At 39.0% G+C, this 21,141-nt stretch overlaps 1 protein-coding gene across 5 annotated transcripts in view; it reads right to left on the bottom strand.

The window, feature by feature from the left end:
* Window positions 1-21,141, bottom strand: part of LOC128985640 (uncharacterized) — a 153,079-nt gene that overhangs the window by 117,320 nt on the left and 14,618 nt on the right. For all 5 annotated transcript variants that reach the window (XM_054405404.1, XM_054405377.1, XM_054405395.1 and 2 more), the window contains exon 2: window positions 14,084-14,201. In XM_054405404.1, the coding sequence (XP_054261379.1) occupies window positions 14,084-14,179 (96 nt within the window). In that variant the 5' untranslated portion in view covers window positions 14,180-14,201. The remainder of the gene's footprint in view (window positions 1-14,083; window positions 14,202-21,141) is intronic.

Here is a 21,141-nt window from a genome sequence, read left to right on the forward strand (position 1 = left end):
AAGTAAGTTGCAGTGGTTGCATAGCATAATTGGCAAATATTATTCATCTTACCAAGTGAATGTGTATATGGATGTGTATCTGTTAGACCAGGCCTACCTTTCTCTTCTCTCCTTATACGCATAAGATACCTTGTTATTAATTGTCTCCTCCTCCCGTTTTCAATATTTCTTCTTTGAACTTCAGGCATTTTCCGTTCTTCCAACAAAACTGATTAACTGTTTAACTTGGTCTTAACCTACTGAATATTAAAACATTAATATTTACTCCCAAAAAGCTAATGAATTTCTTTTTATAAACAGCTGTTTTTTGTTTTTAAATTTGTTCTGTGTATTTCTTATGGGGAAAACCCGACCTTTGAGAGGGTCTCACGCCCTTAAGAGTAGAAATTTTAAAGTTCTAAAACCTTATTGCAACACTACATATTGAGACAAATCTTTTGACACCTTAAACGTTGAAATTGGTCCACAAATAAGGGAGGAGTTGCGTTAACAAAATACGGCTTGACGTATTATATATATATATAGATTTTAATTTTAATTTGTAACAGTTGAGTTTGATTTTTTGGATCGGCAACAAGCGTATTTCATGTAGTGCTAGTGTTCATGTAGATGGGTCCCGCAGGGGGCCCATGCTTGCGTGGGTACGGTTAGCTCTCCCAGAGGGGAGGTAATTGCCCGGTGTTTGAACCGGCACTACAGCAGTTGTCGTACGGTCCCTTACTTAGATCTCGACCCATTTTGAGAGAGAGAGAGAGAGAGAGAGAGAGAGAGAGAGAGAGAGAGAGAGAGAGAGAGAGAGGTGTTTGGCCGAAGCCCAGCGGTCCCTCCACCACCCCTGGTTTAAGTCAGAGACTTATTCACCAGGCCGCTTTCCTGAAATATCTTCGGATTCCTCTTCCTGCTGTCAGCTTCAATCCATGTCCTTCCAGGCACATTCTGTGCCTAACCAACACCTCTCCCCTCACCTAGTACCCTCTGTACTAGGGTCATCGGATTTTTTTTTTTCTTTCTTTCCAATCTTCTTAATTTTATCTTTCTTTCCTAACATTTTTCTTTTCAAATTCCAGCCTGTCTTCCTGCATTTTCAAATTCATGCTTTTTCTTTCCTATCCTTCGGCACATTCTGGCAAACTCCAGCGCAGATTCTTTGGTTCTCAAGAAGTTGATCTTCTCCCAATCCCATGTCTTTTGTTGGAGGAATTCCCTCATGTCGCTTCTTTCTTCTTCATAGAATGGGCACTCCATCAGTACGTGCTGCGATGTCTCCAGCTCTCCGCAATGAGTGCAATGGTCATCATCGACGAGGTTGAAACTTTTCAGCTTTGCCTTGAAGTTGCCGTGTCCGCTGACGAACTGTGTCGTGTAGTGATCGGTTTCCCAATGGACTTTCTTTCTGAACCTCACATCCGGAACGAACGCAAAGGTTTCCCTTCCTTTTGTGCTAGACTCCCACCGTCTCTGCCAGTCAACGAGTGTTTCTTCTCTTCGGATCCTCATGCTATCCTTGATGTCGATACCTTCTTCTTTGTCCCTTCTTCTCTTAATCCTTTCTTCAACCATCAAGTCAAGCGGGATGACCCCGGCAATCACTCGGACAGCTTCGTGGGATATCGTGCTGTAGCCCTTGATCACACCCAACAACAGCTTTCTCTGCAGACTCATCAACTTAGACTTCTCACCTCGTCCCCTCATTCGTTGGCCCCACATCTCACAGCCGTACAGCATCATTGGTTCAAGCGCACCGATGTACAATCTTCTCAAGTCCTCGCATCTCATGCCGTTGTTTGCCTTGGCCAGTCCTTTTAACTTTCCGAATGCCTTCATAGTCTTGTCGATTACTTGCTCATAATGTCCTGCAAATTTCAATCCACTTCTTACTGCGACTCCTAAGTACTTTGTCTCATTTGAACACCGAATTGTCACGTCTCCCATGTCGACACGGATGAATCTTTCAACCAACCTTCCTTTCAGGAGCACCATCACTGTCTTTTCCCTCGAAAAAGTCATCTTCCTGTCTTCCCCCCACCTAGTGACCAGTTCCAAGGCTCTTGATGCCTTCCTCATGAGATCAGGGCTTGTGTTCGACTTCACCAAAAGCAGTCCGTCATCCGCATAGGCTCTCGCGGAGATACCTTCCTCAAAAGGCAGCCGCAAAAACCCATCGAACAGGATGTTCCACAACAGAGGGCCCACCACAGACCCTTGGGGGCATCCTTTAGGCGAGTGTATGTGCAAGGCATCTTGCGAGATGTGCCCAGATTCAGGCTGCATAATTGTCCTGTGTGATCCGAAATGCCAGTATTTATCACTTCAACGGCCACTTCTTTCTCAAAACAAGTTGTTATGCAACAAATGTCAATCGAAGTAGAAGAATCCTTAGTGATTCTCGTTGGAGGAAGTTCGATTCGATGTATATTAAACGTTGAAATAAGTTCGTTTTTAGCTGATTTCTTTTGGATGATGCAGCCAGGCAGTCGACATTGAAGTCACCCATGATGATAATGATGTTGTTCTGGGTCAACCAAGGGTGTATGATGGTTGAAAGTGTGTCCAGAGACAGTTTGAAAGATTCGTTATCATTGCCTGGGGGGCGATAAACTCCAAGCACAAATAAGTTTGATTTTTTGTTCAGTTTTATCACAATTGCTGAGACTTCTATGATTAAAGGGATGCTTGAGGATTCTAAATTTAGTACTTCTATCTCATTTTCAAGATCCTTGTGCTTGAAGATGGCCACACCACCTTTCCTGGCATTATTCCTGCAGAAGGCTGACAACAGACTGTAATCACCTAGCCGAGTATTCTTCATGCGCTCGTCACTTTGGCCATGTTCTGTGATGATGACGATATCCGGAGTGTCTGAGTGGAGAAAGTGATTAAATCGTTCTATTTTGTTGCCTATGCAGTCTGCGTTCTGGTGGAAGATAGTTAATCTTTTTGAGATTTTATTATTGTCCGTGAGCCTTGTCTTTTTCTTGTACTCATCTTCCACTTTTCTCGTGTTTTCAGAGGTTCTTCTACAAAAAAGACTGTTGAGTTCCTAATGTATTACTGACTGTAGATGGGAGATCGGCTGCTGCCTCGTCTAAGCTATTTCTGTTGTTTCTTTTTATTACTTCTCCATCAGCAAAGCTGGGGGGATATGTCGATAGATCATTATGCTGTTGTTTACCAAGCTGGTCATCTTGGTTTCTAAGAAAATCCTGGATATTGTTGTTGAAGAAGTCCTCATAGGTTTGTGATAAGCAGAAAACCCCCTAACCGAACACGAACACATATCAAACTCACGTGCAACCCGCACATGACACATGGACCTTGTAACGGTCGTATTCCTCTTGTAATACGTACTGTTACTTTGGGTGACGTAGCTCAGGAATGAAACTCAGCACTCGCTTACAAAACCCAACTTTATTAAATACTCAAAACAACACAAAGAACACAGAGATAACTAACAATCAAAAAGGTAGAGTAGACTGGAACTGTATAAATAAGTTAGGAACTTAAACCCCAATTTGGAAAAAGACTCTAAACCCCAATTTTGAAAACCCTTAACATTTTCTTACCTGGACCCAAGGCCAAGGGCCTTGGGCTCCAGCTCCCCCAGCAGGACCCCGTCCTCAGGTGCACCACACAAACACTACACACCAAAACTGACCCCTTGATCAAGTGCACTGGCCTACTTAAAGCAACAGCCTTCAGTAGGTCAGCACAACAAGTTATTGTTTAACAACACTACCAGCCTACTCACACAACATTGCCAAACACTTCCTCTTTACAATATTTGACCCTCCTATTACAGGTTTCTCCACTCTGCAAAAGTTTGGCAGTGTGAGGTGGCATTCGTTGTACTTTTTTGTTTGTTGGGGTTGGCAAGTTTGAAGTGGGTATATGAGAACTCTTAACTCCCTTTATCTTCTCTGGAACAGACAAAGCTGAGTTGACTTCTAGATTTGCTATCCTTTTTTCTAACATTTTGTAATAGTTAGATAAGTTGTTTATGTTTTTGCTGATCAAAGATATTTCATTTGGAACATCTTGTGGATTGGAGTTTGGCGAATCAATAGTATGGTCCCTTTTTTTAGGCGTATCATCGCTTGTAGTCTCGTCTCTCGTGTGTGTGTCCTGTTTGCTAATAGCCCTTTTGAGTTGTATGATTTCTCTTTCATGTTTGTCAATTACTTTTAACTGTTCAAAATCATGCTCTTCATAGTATTGGGTTTTCTTTATCATTTCTTCTCGTATCCTGTCACTCTGCTTGTTGATCTCCTCTATAATGTTAAGAAGTTCTTGAACTCGGGTGTGCAAGCGAGAATTTTGGGATTGGAGATCTTCTATTTCTATGTCCTTAGTTAAAATACAATTTTTGTATGAAATAATATCTGATTTCAAATGTTGGTTTTCTTCAAGTAAAGCTTTACCAATCTCGCCTGCCATCCTCAAAGAATAGGTGTTGTCAGTTTCATCTGCTTCGTTATCCACTTGACTAAGTTCCAACTTCAATGCGTCTAGAGATCTGTCTGACAATTTAGGAAGAGAATAAGAGAGTTTATTTAAGGTTCTCAATTCACCACCAATTTGGGGTGAAGTCAAGTCTACTTTCATATTTTCCGGAATTTCAAAATGTGGACAGAGCCATATTTCATATCCCTTTTCACCATTGGTTATTTTCTCATAGTGGTCTAACATCATGCCAAGGCAGTCCCGGTGGTACCATGTGTTACAACCACCCTCACATAGTATGGCCTCTTCATGTTCGTGAACAAATTTGTCACATAGCGGACAGGTAGTTATTTCGGTTTTACCCATATTGTGAATTTAATATCAGTTCATTGGCTAACAATCAATGGAGTACTAACTCTTAGTTTATTCCTGATGCAATCCAATTTAGCTTGTTCCAATGATACTAATATTTCATATAGTACATGAAAGTAGTAGTATTTAGATATACTAAATTATTTGTTTTTTTAGGCTCTTTAAAAAAAGTCAAGAGATAAATTGGGATATTTTGTGTTTTGAGGGTCAAAAATGAGAAAAACAATTTTTTACCCCATAAAACCCCGTTACCATGGTCCGATCATGCTGGTTTGCAAACTCATTCTTTTTCTATCCCGACATACACCTTTCAACCAAATTTCATCAAAAGCGGACAAAAATTACTCAAGTTATCGCGTTCACGGAGGTATATATATATACTTCAACATACAAAGAGCTTGAAGATGACTGCTCCATAAAATTCAACGAAGACATAAAAGAATTTATAGAAAAATGCGGTCCAAATGAAAATTTATCTTTGAAAACTATTAATTTATTGACCTTACACCACAAAAACTCCAGTATTTTACACTCTCCCAAAAGTACATAAACCATCAAGACCACCGCCAGGAAGACCAATCGTCTCAAGTATTGGATCACCAACTGAAAGAATCTCTGCCTTTATTGATGAACATTTACAGCCACTAGTACAAAATTTACCATCCTACATAAAAGACACTAACGACTTTCTAAACAAAATTGCAGTCTTAGTCTTAAACCTCCCTCAAAATTCAGACTTGTTACTTTTAACAGTTGATGTTGAATCACTATATACAAATATTCCCCACGATGATCGTGAAGGCTGCCAAACATATTCTTAACTCTAGACCCACAAATTCTAAACCTTCTACACATTTTTTGGCAACTCTCATTCAAATAATACTAACCATGTACAATTTCAGATTCATGGACAAACACTTCTTACAAATTAAAGGCATGGGTACACGAACGGCCCCAGCCTAGGCTAATTTTTTCATGGGTCTATTAGAGCAAACATTTCTTTCAAACAATCCTTTAACTCCTCTTCTTTGGTTAAGATGAATAGATGATATCTGTTTGCTATTACGTGTTTGGCAACACGTAATAAATTCACTAAAAGAATTTCTACAAGATTTAACCCAATTTTCTTGCTTGAAATTTACTTGGAATTATTCAGACAAAATTGTTTCTATCTTAGATGTTGAAAGTCTTCATTGACATTCAAAAACTTAAAACAAAAATTCATTTAAAAGAAACTAACAAAATGCCATACTTACATTATCAAAGTTGTCACCCTATGTATATGAAAAAATCAATTCCAAAAAGCTTATCAATTTGTGCTAAAACCCTCTGCAGTGAAAAATCTGATTTTGAAAAATATATCACTAAATTGAAATTCTGCTTTCATTGAAAGAGGCTATCCTCAAAAACTAATATCCAATCAGATCAAAAAACCCAAAAAACTCAACCAAGATAATAGTTTTTCAAGTGATCCTAAATTTATTACTCAATACTATCCTGAGCTACAAAAGATTAACAGTGTAATGAAAGTAGCATTGAATATTTTGAAATCTTCCCCCAGTACTAAAAATTTATTTTCCAGACCACCACGTGTTATTTTTAAAAGGCCACAAAACTTAAAAAAATATGTTGGTGAAACCCAAAATTCAAAATTCTCGGCCTTCAAACAATTCTAAACACGGCTGTGAACCATGTCACAAGCCCCAAAGTGGTATTTGCAAAATTATGAGTAATACAGCTGAATTTGATAGTAAAGTTACAAACAAGGTTCATCCGATTGTTGGTAGATCAACTTGTGATTTTCACAATGTGATTTATCAACTATCGTGTAAACATTGTCCAAAATAATACATTGGCCAGACTTCAGTTCGAATGACAGGCCATCGTTTTGATGTGGTACATGAAGACAAAAGAAAACCAATCTAAAATCATGCCGCTCACTACAACCAAAATTTTGAAGGCTGCTATACCCTAAAAGCCCTTCACAAAGTAAACCCACATCAAAACCCTAAATACAACCAAATGGTTTTAAGAAATTCTGAATTGGCTCACCAGTTGGTACTGAAAACAAAGTTCCCCTCTGGTTTAAATTTAGAATAGTAAAAAAGTGATTCAACTGAGCTGAATTTTAATTTTCTTTTAGGCTGATTTTATTATTTTCTTTGATCTGTACTTAATCATATGTTCTCAAAATTCAACTATTTGTAAACAGTTCATATTTATTTGTTTTGTTCATTTTTACATTTTTCATTAAGTTCTCTTTGCTTGAAAACGTTTGTATTAGGCCTAAACAAAAATTTGCAATGTTTCGTGTTTCATTTATCATAAACTTTATCAAGATCTCCTCAAGAATATATATATATATATAAGAATTTGAACGAATGGTGTTTTTGGCCCCTGGGGACATCAAAATTAAAAAGTAAATCGGTCCCGGGCCTAGGTCTTACCTATAGTAATAGCTACATCCCTATAGGGAAATTCGCTAAAAGGAGTTTTCTGCCAAACAAGAAGTGTGGGTTCAAAATGAAATGAAGAAGGGCTGGAGACCAGGAACAGTACAAGAAAGGACGGGAGAGCTATCATACACAGTTTTAGTTGGGGGAGAAATAAAGAGAAAACACGCTGACCAGCTGAGAGCAAGAGAAGGTACAACTGATCCACCTCAATGAAAAATGCAAATGGAACGTGAAGATGATGAACATAGTTTCGTAAACTCGCCTAAATTGGGTGGGGATAAATGTAGGATTATTGTTACCAGCTGATATGTCAAGTTATGAATCATCTGCTATTTTGTTTGTTTACATTATTATTGCTTTTCTAAATAAATAGTATTGATTGGGTTTACTTAAAATGTGTTTTATTAATTAATTATTCTATACCTGAGGTTTACATGTTTTGACCTAGATCTATATATGCGATCCGATAATTTCAAAATTCAGGGTAGCCTATATTTTAAAAAATAGGCAGAGTATTGCTGAGTTTTTACTAATGCGATTGCAGAAGGTGTCTGTGACGATGTCGCGATCGGAAAATTTATGCTTTCGCCGCTGCTGCGGAGTACGAGTATGCCTTTGATGTCAACACGACTGTGGGATATATTACAAAAACAATAACAATGTTCCTGTGAGCACAGGAGAAAATGATGATTTCTACACTATTGTGAGATGTATTAATCATTTTCCACGGTCCCGAAAAGCGATGATAATGTTTTCATGACCACGGGAGACGATGATGATGTGAACATAATGGTGAGAGAAGTTTTGGATTTTGCCGCAATCATGGCTTCTGCCTTCTCTAATAATAATTCTTTTTAACTTACAATAGTTTTAAGTTTTTTTTTCTTAAGCAATTTTGATAATTATCTAATTAATTTGGATAGTTGGAGTTCTACTGTAGGCCTACTTTTCATTCATTTTTACTTTTCATTTTAACAAACCAATTTAAAGATAGAAGCCTTTAAATTTTGTCAGCAGCCTCTTATAACTTAAAAACTGCCATTTAACTTAAGTGTTTAACAGGAAGTTTGTTATAAAAAATAAACTAATATCTTAGGTTGGAAAAGTCTGTGTGTGTCAAAAAACATCTCATGTTTAAGTTAAATAGTACTATTTTTTCTTAGGTAAACCTGCATTTGCCTTGAAAGGATAAGGCATAGGCTAATGGTATAAGTATTACAACAAAAATAGGTAGCCTACTTTGGTATTATACAGAAGCCACCCTTATACAGTGAGCTGCGGCTCGGTTATTTATATAACCCAACCTAACATAACCGCTGCGGCGCGCTGTAAAATATGGGGCCTCCATATAATACCGAAGGGAGGTGAGAGGTAAGCGTAAGCTCCTCAGGGAGGGGGAGCTGTCTATGACAGCTCCTCCTCCAAGACCGCTGTGAGTCGACTTTGTTCAGCAAAGTCGTACTGTGCTATGCACAGCCTGCAAGGGGTGCCTCTGCACTCGCTGAAGGCAGCGGATCTAGCGCTGGCTGTGTCGTGACTAGACAGCCCTAGGGTAGGGAGCGGCTGCTCTAGTACTGGCCTTGGGCGGAGGTGACAATCACCAATCCGGCCAAGGCCCAGATAGCTAATGTTACCGCCAACTGTTACAGGTATGTGTGCAGCTGTGACAGGACTGAGCTGGAGACGATGAGGGGTCCTACCCCGAAAGGGTCCAGTCTTGGATATTAGCAGGCGTAGTGAGTGGGTCACGGTTCGGCTGCTAAACTGCTAACTTTTTTGCTTTTCTTGTTTTAGTAATGGCTGAAAGTAAACGAACGGAATCATTACCCCAGGTGGGTACCTGCTCAAGCGGGGAATCCCACTCCTCCTTTTTGGAGGACAAGCCCATGGATTCTGGGGAGGGCAACGATCAGCTTTCCTTTAACAATGATAATGTTACTGTGCAGAACACCGCTATGGAGACGGAACCTGGGGAGATCCTGGACTCGCCAGAGGTCTTCTCGAGAAGTTCCTTAACAGCAAGAACTCCACCCAATTCATCTACTGATGTGCTTGAGCTTTGCCACAGGTTAGATGCAGACCTGAATAAGCCACTAAACACCAGCAGTGCTGGCGACTCTCCATCTCTGGCGGATGTTTCGTCCGACTCTGAGATCACTTTTACAGTTATGACCAAAACTGAGTACAATATGTCTGTTAGAGAAAAGAAAAAGGCTGAGGGCACGTGGATCCCTAACAGACAGTGGAGAAAGAGGAAGCGAGAGTCCTTGAGTTCTCCTGGGGAAGGTTCAGGCGTATCACCGATGCGTAGAACCGGATCCGATAGTAACCCTGGGTCGTCTCAAAATCCTCCTTCTAAGAGAAATAAAAACTCTAATCAATCAGCAGATGGACTCGTTGCAGGAAAGGCCAGCTACAGAGATCAGCTTGTGGGTCACAAGTTGGCAGTAGCTCCAGCGGCCTATCCCGATGCGAGATTCTCTGTTGAGGAATGTGATTTGTTGCAGGACAAACTGATGGAGTTGGTGTTTGGTGATGACGGCGCCAACATTCCTCATCAGTTTGAAAAAATTTACCATGAGAAGGGTGCTCTTGTCGTAACTTGTGGTAATTCTGAAACAACTGACTGGCTAAAGAGGGTGGCACCGAAGCTGGCGCTGGGAAGTGAGGGGAGTATGGAGGTCATTGTAGCAGACTATAAGGATCTGTTGCGCACGACCAAAGTGCTCCTACGCACTGACAGGCGCTTGGCCAAGGTCGAAGCCTCTAAAGTGTTTGTTCAGATTGAGCGACAAAATCCTGGTGTCACGACAAAGGACTGGCGCGTCATTGGTGGGAAGAGGAAGGATGATCATCAGATTCTTGTTCTTGCTATTGATGAAATGAATGCGCAGGTTCTGAAATATCGTGGCTGGATTATCTATCTGGGTCTGGGGAAAATACAGCTCAGAGTTATCTCTGGTGCTCCCTCTGATGACTCAGGTCCTTCAAGCGAACCTACAACACAGTAAGGCTGCCACGGCTGTGTTCTGTCTGAGCACGGTTAAGCAGTCCTTAGATTATGCCTTGATTCAGGAACCCTGGATCAATAATTTTAGAATTGCGGGGATGGGAACTATTAAGGGTAGCATCTTCTCTGCATCTGTACCACACCCTAGAACTTGCATTTGGGTTAAAGAGGGGCTAAAATGTCATCCAGTTCTAGAGCTTTGTTCGAGGGACGTAACAGTAATTAAGACTGTATGTACTAAATCCAACATAAATCTGCTGCTGGCCTCTGTTTACATGCCACAGGGCGACGATGGACTGCTCCCATCGGCCGAGGTCAGAAGATTGGTCGACCTCGCACACGAGTCTGGATCTGAACTCGTGATAGGCTGCGACTCCAATGCCCATAATACGGCCTGGGGATGCAGGGACACTAACAACCGAGGTAGGTCACTTCTAGAATACATAGCTTCTTGCGGCCTACTTGTTGCAAATGTAGGCTCAGAACCAACTTTTTTAAGTAGGATAGGCCAATCAGTAATTGATCTTACCCTGTGTTCGGCGGGTATGGCTGACAGGATTATTGACTGGTCAGTGTCCCTTGAGCCATCCCTGTCTGATCATAGGCACATTGTCTTCGGGTTGGGGAATTTCTGCGGCGGGGTTCGCTTATTCAGGAGCCCAGTTAAAACCGACTGGGCATCCTTCAGAGCTGATCTTCGGGGCAGAATTGCCTCGAACCTGAACACATCTCCTATTAACACAGTTGATGCGCTTGACGAGGCGGCAGATCGTCTAACTAGGTGCATAGTTACATCCTTTGAGGATAATTGTCCTTTGAGCAAGGGAAAGAGCAACAGGGCTAGTTGGTGGGGTCCTGAACTTGCCTCTCTTAGGAAGAGAGTAAGGGCCCAATTTAGGCGAGCAAAGATAACCAATAATTGGGATACATACCATACAACTCTCACAGAATATAACCATGCAGTACGTAAGGCCAAAAGGCTCTCATGGAAAAATTTTTGTGGAAATTTAGAGAGTATCAAGGATACTTCTAGAATACATAAGGTACTTGTTAGAGACAGGCATGTTACTTTGGGTGCCGTTGAGGGACCGGATGGTGTAATGGCTTTTGAACCTACCGAAATATTAAAGGTTATGGTAAAAACTCATTTCCCTGGTTGTATTGTTTCTGAAGTGCAGCAGGAGGAGGTGAGTCCAGAGCGGCCTAACCTGGGCCGTCGTGCCACTCATTCTATGTGGAGCACTGCTTGCCGCATAGTCACCTTCAGCAAGGTAAGATGGGCTGTTGGCTTATTACGACCCTTCAAATCGCCGGGTCCTGATGAGGTAAGACCTGTTTGTTTGCAGGAGGGTCTTGATACAATTATACACCCACTCTGTAAACTTTTCAGAGCCAGCTTAGCGCTAGGACACATTCCCTTAGGGTGGTGTAATTCGCGTATCGCATTTATTCCTAAACCAGGAAGGGATAGTTACACTGACCCTAAGTCATTCAGACCCATTTCTCTATCTTCTTTCTTTCTTAAGATCCTAGAGAAGTTGGTCTCAAGATATATGATGGATACAGCTCTTAGGACACATCCTTTACATATTAATCAGCATGCGTATGTCTCAGGAAGATCATGCGAGACTGCGTTGCACCAACTTGTAAGCAAGATTGAGAAAGCTCTAGAGAGCAGTGAAGTGGCCCTGGGTGCCTTTCTTGATATTCAAGGTGCTTTTGACAATACTGGTACTCCAGCGATTCTTAATGCGGTGAGAGCAAGAGGTTTTCACGGTATAATATGTAGATGGATTGAATCCTTGCTTCTCAGTAGGAAGGTTAGGCTCTCACTCCACAATGATACGATCGAGGCAAGAACTACTCGAGGATGTCCTCAGGGGGGGGTTCTTTCTCCTCTACTTTGGAATTTGGTAGCAGACGACCTTATAAGGACCCTCAACGAAAGTGGGGTTTTCGCCTTAGGTTATGCTGATGATGTTGCAATCCTTGTGGTTGGAAAGTTCCACGGAACCATAACTGACCTTATGAATAGAGCTTTAAGGGTAGTGGACCGTTGGTGCCAGGATGTTGGGCTCTCTATAAATCCCAGGAAAGTTGTAATGGTACCCTTCACAAGAAGGAGGAAACTGGACGGGATCGGCCCACTAAGACTGCAGGGTACTGTAATAGAGCTGCAGAATCAGGTGAAGTATCTTGGTGTAATTTTGGACAGATCACTTCACTGGGGACCACACCTTCAAAAAGTCATTGAGCGTGGCAAATGGTCCCTTATGGCATGCAGGCGGATGGTAAGTGGCACATGGGGGTTACAGCCTAAACTTATGCACTGGCTGTATGTATCTGTTGTTCGACCCGCCCTTACATATGGTTCGCTTGTGTGGTGGCCAAAGATGGAATCAACTATAGCTGTCAAAGCTTTAGCAGGAGTTCAGAGGCTTGCTCTTATTATGATAACTGGGGCAGTAAGTAGCTGTCCTGGAGCGGCACTTGACTGTCTGCTTGACATGCTACCTATTGACATTTATATTAAGGTGGTAGCAAGTAAAACAGCCCAACGCCTTAGATGCGAAAACTTATGGATAGCCTCAGGGAACAATAAAGGGCACTCTAAAATTGTTCAGGTGGTACATAATGATGAATTGGACTTACCTTCAGATCACATGTCCAAAAAATACTCCTTTGGAAAGCCTTTCAAAGTACTAATACCAGATAAGAAGGATTGGTCTGGCGGAAAAGGACCCATACCCACAGGTGACTTAGAATGCTATACTGATGGTTCTAAGATCAAAAATGGGGGCACTGGAGCAGGTGTGCATTGGATGAATGGAGGCACTGGTATTTGTCTTCCAATGGGGGTGTACCCAACTGTCTTTCAAGCGGAGGTCACTGCCATTCTAGTTTGTGCTCAAGAACATCTTAACAAAGATATCAGAGACAAAACAATCAATATCTTTACTGATAGTCAAGCGACCTTAAAAGCATTAAACTCTTACGAATTCAACTCCAGGCTCGTGTGGGATTGTCTTGCTTCTGTGTCTGAGTTGGGTAGGAGAAATTACCTTACGCTTTGCTGGGTACCAGGACACTCAGGCATTGAAGGAAATGAAGCTGCAGACAGATTGGCAAACACTGCCTCTGCGACATCATTGTTAGGCCCGCAACCCTTCTGTGGCATCTCACGAAACAGTGTTTGTTCTGCGATTGCGTCATGGGCCAAGGAAAAGCATCGCAAACGCTGGGTCGATGTTCCCCTTCTTAGGGTCAGCAAGCTTACTCTGTTTAGGCCTTCCAAAAAGGTTGCCTGTGACCTCTTGAGACTAGACAGACGAAGAATTAAATTAATTGTTGAACTGATAACTGGTCATGGAAGATTCAGGAAACATCTACAACGGATGGGCTTATATGATGGTGAACCGATCTGTAGGTACTGTGATAGGTCAGTAGAGACAGCTGATCACTTACTCTTTGATTGTATTGAGCTCTCTGACGCTAGATCGATAACTCTTGGAAATATGGCTAGAGGTGGATTTCTTCCTGAGGATGAACTAATTGGGAAGCTACAGGCATTCATTGGGCGCCTCAACTTGTAGGTCAACAAGAAAGCAATTAAGTATCTGGGGTGCGCAATAATTCGATTTCGGATGAAGTGCTTTAAGGTCTCGACCTGCCCCTGTCAGATAAGATAAGATAAGATAATACCGAAGTAGGCCTACCTAAAAATAAGTGCACTTTAAATATATTGTTTTGTCACTGTATTTAAGCACATTGCACAATTATTATTTTACTACATGTATATGCTTACCTTAATCTTTAACGATTCTATTAGCTTCATGGTTTTGTCTGCTTCATTTATAAAACTTCCCTTAAATATTTCAATTTCGATACTGTCCTCCATCATAACACTAAAATCAGAATCGAACCTGAAACAAATTGATAAATGGAATCAGACTTAATAAATTCTTTGTTTATTTTATAACAGAAAAATAAACATCAACAATAATAAACAGAGGTAGTCGTACAAATATTCCAGTTTTGGAACGCTTACCATTGCCTATACAGACATAAGGTTCCCAGTGGCAGAAGGGCTCGCAATACGGGAGGGCCCAGGGACCGAGGGGCCTGCGAAACGGCTAGTAGAAACTGGCGAGAAGAGAGGCCCGTGAGACGAGTTGGGCCAAAAATTCTAGATCTTTCTTATTGAAATTTATTAGGTATCAATTCAATAATTGTATTGAACAAAGTTATAACATTATCGTTATAAATAATATGTTATCGTCGTTTAATTTTGTTAGCCTATTCTAGGAACTAAGGTACGAATTAAACGTTTTATAACATGGGTCATTGATTATTATGCAATCTAACTTTCGTCACAAAGAAGTATTTTGACTTCTCTGTGCTTTCGTACACTGCTTAAGTCTGCCAACATTTTAAAACATCTTACCTGGAGCCTGGAGTCATGAACAATTGGGGCTATTAATATGTATTATTTTACATTTTAGTTTTGCCCTAACATTAATTGTATTTAGGTAAAATACAATTATTGCTACTCTACTGGCTTTGTTAGACTATATCTTATTTTACCTCACAATTAATCAACACTAAAGACATATGTTTGTAAGGTCAACGCATGAAATCCATACAAAGACCAAAATCTATGCAATAGGCTATTTTAGCCTTTGATAAAAGTACGTCAATCAGCTAAATTAACCAACTTTTAGTGTATAAGTTAGCCTAATTATAGCCATCGATAAACTAGGGTGGTCTGCCGTTACACTTTAGACGCATAAATGAGCGAAGCATTATTTAAAGATAATCAATGGCTAATGCAGCTAACAACCTACAATATGTTCCCTTTCAACAGTGTTCCGGTCGGCCACATTAGTCTCTGGACGTGATCCCTTTGACGAGATTGCGCAATCATAGGCACCGATGTTTCTTCAACTTGGTCTTCTTCGATTTCATCAGGACTTTCTTGGTTTTCACGTACACACGGTACTCTCATGTGAACATAGTCATTGACTGGTAGTTGTTGTAACGCTTCATCACTAATGGTTATGTCAAAATAGAATGGGTTATTTGCCTTCAGCCAAATAAGTGCTTGATGTAGTTTTTCATGTCGAACTTTGAAATCGATATGGCCAAAGACGCCTTGACGTTGGACAATGATGACTTTAAAGTTTTCGGGCAGTGTATAGGTAAGACAGATGCTATTTCATTAATATCTTGCTCAACATTAATGATGTTACCTTTGTAGTGAAACTGGCCATCCTGACCATTTGCTTGTACTTTGTAAATGCGCATAGCGGGATGTACTCGTGCAATCAACATTTCTCAAAACAAATACAGCAAAACTGTTACTTCCATTGATAAACATTCCAACTAACCTAGGATGAAAGTAAACATTGAAATGTAAACAAAACAGTTACAAACAATTAACATATGTTTATCTTATTTAAATGAAACGAGATAAACCCATATGTCATAAACCCAATATAATTTTTCTTTCAACTTACATTAAAATAACAAGCGAAATTGCTAGACCTATAAAATAAAATCCAGAAGGAAATTTGCAAATATTTTTTTACCTAAACATTGTGCTCAGTATTCTTTAGCTGTTGGCCAAATTTCATATCAATTGGTCAATCCATTACATTCTGATGCTCTTACAAAGAAGTTACAAAGTGAGGGAAAGTGAGCTTCGCTCAAAAATAATCGAATAAATAATTGATATCATGTGTCAGAAATATAAATATAGGCCTAACACCTACTTGTTATGAAACATTCTGATACAAAATAAAAAATAAGGCATTTTTATTTTTTCCAACACTTTTTACAAAAACCGATATTGATATAATGATGTAACTTTATCATCAAACCATTACTGTAATACTTATCACACCTTTTTATGGAACAAAATCCATGATATATTTACTACTGCAGTGTATTTATGATGAATCTGTTTGGCCATTGTATTGCTGATCGAAAAATAGCTCTTGGGGGGAGGGGGGAAGGCGTTTGATTATGATGTATCGGTGGTCTAAAAATAACTCATGAGAGGAGGCCCAAAAAATCAGTTTGCAGGTGGGCCTGATAAAATTATGCCACTGATTGTTCCTGCACATTCCCGCCTCAATCCACCACTGATAATAAACTGATGAATGTAATTAAGATAACCTTAACATCAGTATGTCCATAAGTTAATACTACAGATGTCATACGCGCTGCTGCTGCATAGTAACGAACAAGGGGGGATAGGCCTACTAAAGCGAACGCAGCGAACGGCAGCCCGAGCCCGCGAGCTGCGGCGTGTTCGTCAAACCAGCAGAGCAGCACGGAAAACATGGCATGGACACAGCCGTATTATAAATGATTGACTTTGACTTTAATGTGTTCAGAAATCATTTTATACTCAATCAAAGATTTTAAAATAAGATTTTTCCAGTTCTAAAAATTTATTGCTCAACATTTATTCTTTTTGGATTAAAACCTCCTTTTTGAATATTTATCTTCCAAAATTTTGGTGCCCCCTTAAATTTCCTAGTCAGCCTATTCGGAAATATGGCCCTGGATCGGTACCGTAGCGAACTTGTTAAGGCAATTTTCAAATTTCTCTAATCAGAATGTCCTTCTGACAGCCTATTATGGTGTCATCTTCCCTCATTTGGTCTACGCAGTACCAACATGGGATGTGGTAAATTAATGATTGAACTCAATTTTTATTGAGTAAAACTTCTAGTAAAGATATACCAGTGTTCAAGTATTTTAATTTTTCCTTGCTTGTTCATTCTTGAAGTTTTCACTCTTGTTCATGAAAAACAACTTTCTATCTTTACAAGCCCCAGATCTTGCCCATATTAAGTTATCTGCGAAATAGCCTCAATCTTCCGATACCTATGCTTTCTATACCACTTTTTTTTCAAAAATAGACTATCTATATTAAGTTATATCAGAGACCTGCTCTTCATTTTTACTTCACGATTGCTTTGCCAAATCATCTAAAAGTTTTGTAAGACACTGTAATTAAAAATAAATGCTGCAGCAAACCTGCCGACTAAGCGAATTTCCATTTGCCTAGATTGATTTTCAATTAATCTATTAAATTAACATTTATGTTTAACAAGTACCTAGGTTAACTACTACAGGGAAACTAATAAAGTGTGTTTTTTATTAAAATATCAATAGCCTAGTATGAAATAAATAAATCCGCCAAGTTTGATCAAAATTTCCATAAACAACCCAACTACAACCTATTATAATATTCTCCATAAGAACAACATGGAAATTATAAATTAACTATTTTTTGCATTTTCTCCTTAACCAATCACCGTACAAAAACACTTTGATATACAGTATTGTTTTTTTTTTAAAGCTCTTTGAAAAGGTCTGGAGAAAAATTGATAAATTTTGTGTTTTATGGGTAAGAAATAAGAAAAAACCCATTTTTACCCCATAAAACCCCCCTGTTCCGATCCTGCTGGTTTTCGAACTCATTCAAGTTTATCGGCCGCCTTACAGATTCAAACCAAATGTTATCAAAATCGGAAAAAAATTACTCAAGTTATCGTCTGGACAGACACGTATATATATCTCTGGTATTTATTCCGTATAGGTGCCTCCAAAAAAATTTTTAATTTTGATATCTTACTTCATTGTTTTTTACCTCCTGATTCCAAATATACCATTATTTTTCACCGCTGATGAATATTTCTCAAGATATAGCCGTAAAAATATACAACATTACAATAAACAAGGTAGGATGGATGACATTTACAAGTGGAATGAACTGTGGGTTAACTAAGCCTACAGCTGACTGTTTTCAACCACACGAGAAGCAACTGGAAGTAACAACTTTTGATCTTTATTAAAGACTGATTCTGTCATCAGCAATATGCCCGATAAGTGACGAAATTTTACTTCACTACAACTAAAACACAATACAAAAATACTCATACTCATACACGCTGCGTAGTTCTAGTCAGCTACACCATCACAAGTTCAGAATAAGTTAAGAGAATATCATGGTTGATGAGAAGAATAACATCGAGTTGATTAAACATGATAACATTTTTGTAGAAACATTTCAAGTGATTCTGTAGTCAATAATGTTTTCTATAATAGGAATTTCGTCACATTATGGAGATATAGATGGACTGGTGGACTAATTACATGTAGTTCTTATTTAGGCATGTCAGGGTGGTAGGTCGTGCTTTAAGCGAATTGGTGACTGCATTAAGTGTTTTGAAGTTAGGTTAGATTAGTAAGGTAAAGTTTAGGTTATAATGCATCGAGTTGTTAGTTTAAATGTCACCTGCAGACTGTTTTTCTAAAATTAAAAAAGCATTTTTGAAATGGTGATTTTAAGCGTTTTTCTCAGGATTTTAATTTTACAAAAACAGTCTGCAGGTGGCATTAACTAACAACTCGATTCATTATAACCAAAACTTTTACTTACCTATTCTAACCTACCTTCAAAGGTCTTAAAAACAACTATGCTGAGTGCATGGCAACGCTGGTGGCGCTGCCTACGATTGACAGGCAAAGCTCTCTCAAAACACTTAATGCTTTTTACCATGCGGTTGGCATTCTGGGTAATATGTTTTCTGTGATAGCGTTTAGCTAAGAATGCATAGCCTAACCATAGCTAGGAATCTGGCTGATAATTTACATCAATATCACTAGGCCTACCTACTTCTTCAGGATCATCAACCAGCCCTTCAAAATCACTCAAATCTTCTTATAATGCACCACGTATATCACTACTTTTGATTTTTAACACTAAAACAATGATAAACGTAATAAAACACACCAGTCATCGGTGCGAGGTTAACCAAGCTGTTTACAAATACGCACGTCAGCTGTCTGCTACAATATTTTCGGAACTAAAATGAAAAGCGTATTAAAACAGACATCAAGAGAAAGCTCTGAACCTGCTCAAAAAAACAAAACCTAACTTGATCCAGTTCAATCTGATTCAGTCAGTCCCAGAGCCGTCGCCGTAAACAGTGTTTGTGAGTCGCAAAAGCGACACATAACACTGCAACGGATGTGTTATGAGTCGCTTTTACAACACATAACACTCGGAGGGTTAAGGGGATTTTTATAGGGTAAAAAGTAGTTTTTCCCATTTTTGACCCTAAAAACTAAAAATTTAGCAATTTCATTCCAAACCATTTTGTAGAGCTTAAAAAAACAAATAATTTAGTATATTGAAGTGTTATTATGCACCTAACGGTTACGGAGAAAATTCCAAAAATCTGTAAATTTAAAATTCCTAAGTTATTCTTATGGAGAATAAGTAAACTAATGAAATGTAGGCTATGTAATTAAATTTACAAGTTCAACAAGGCCAATAAATAATAATTTTATTTTATTCACTAGCGCTTTCAGAAATTAGGTTTCCATCTTCAGGCACTATTAGGCGGCTACAATGGTACAAAAAGTAAATAGGCCTAACTTATTTACTAAATAATAAGTTTATTATAAATAAATTTAGTAAATATTTACTTTTTGTGCCAGTGTACTAGTGCCTGAAGATGGAAACCTAAGTTAGTTTCTGAAAGCGCTAGTGAATAATATAAAATTATATCGGCGTGAAACTGGCAATAGAACAGCAATAACCCATTCCACTTCTCCTACCGCCCCTCCGACGAACATACATCACAGTAAAACGTCACAACAATGATGGCGTCACAGCAGGATTCGTCATAGAGTAGACGACATAACCTCCAAAATATCAAGAGGCGGGAATTTTTTTTGCGAAACACGGCCAAGATGGCGTTTGGCGGTACACGCACAGCGTTGATTATGAAGGTTAAGTAATATATGTGTATAAAACTGTACAATACGTTGAATGAAATTAAACTACTATTTCATTATTTAGAGAATAAAGAACAATATTAAACACGTTTGAGGTTATTTTAAGTAGTAACCACCTCCAATTTTTTCCAAATGATAAAATTATTAGCTGACTACCATAAAAACCTATTGCTGGCGATTCCCCTTAAATTTTTCTTCAGTTTTTCTTTTGATACGCGTTAAACACATGATTATGAACAAAAAATTACCTCTTCTAGGTTAGCCCACTCTTTAATAGTGTAGCTATGTATCCTGGAATGCACTTCGTGTGACCTCGGTTGCACGCCGATGCTATTACAAAAATGTATGTTCAAAATGTCTATTTACATTATTTATCTGGTATTGAACAATACTAGGCACTTTTAAGCTTATTAATGTAGAAATCACATTGATATTAATACAAACTAATAAACTACCTAAAATTACTAACTAATTATCGTAAAAACCTATTGCTGGCATCTCCTCTTAACTGTTTTTCTCGTTTTCCTTTTGATATGTGTTAAACACATTGTTATGAACATAAAATGACGTAGTATAGGTTAGCCCACTTTTTAGTAGTGTAGCTATGCAGCCTGGAATGGACCTCATAGTAGAATAATAAATTACCATAAATTTCTATTGCTGGCCTATCCCTTTGGCACGATTTCCTTTATTCTTTCAAAATATGTTTATTACATCATTACGAACTAGAAAACACGTCGCCTAGGTTCGTACACTCATTTATAGTTGAGATAGGTAACTTTGAATTAAACAGGTGTGACCTCGGTTCCATATGAACCTAACTTACCAAAAATCACTTTATTTCGTTTATACATGTTAGTTACAGCTTAATAAACAATACCTAACACCATTTCGATAAAAAATATTAATATTTATCAATTTAATGCATTATTTAAAATCTGCCTCAATAGAATAATAAATTACCATAAATTTCTATTGCTGTCCTTTCCCTTTGGCACGATTTTCTTTATTCTTTCAAAATATGTTTATTACATCATTACGAAC

This window comes from Macrosteles quadrilineatus, unplaced genomic scaffold (genome assembly GCF_028750875.1).
Source record: "Macrosteles quadrilineatus isolate MER2022 unplaced genomic scaffold, UCM_ALF_1.0 Scaffold_1__1_contigs__length_201487025, whole genome shotgun sequence".
NCBI lineage: Eukaryota > Metazoa > Arthropoda > Insecta > Hemiptera > Cicadellidae > Macrosteles > Macrosteles quadrilineatus.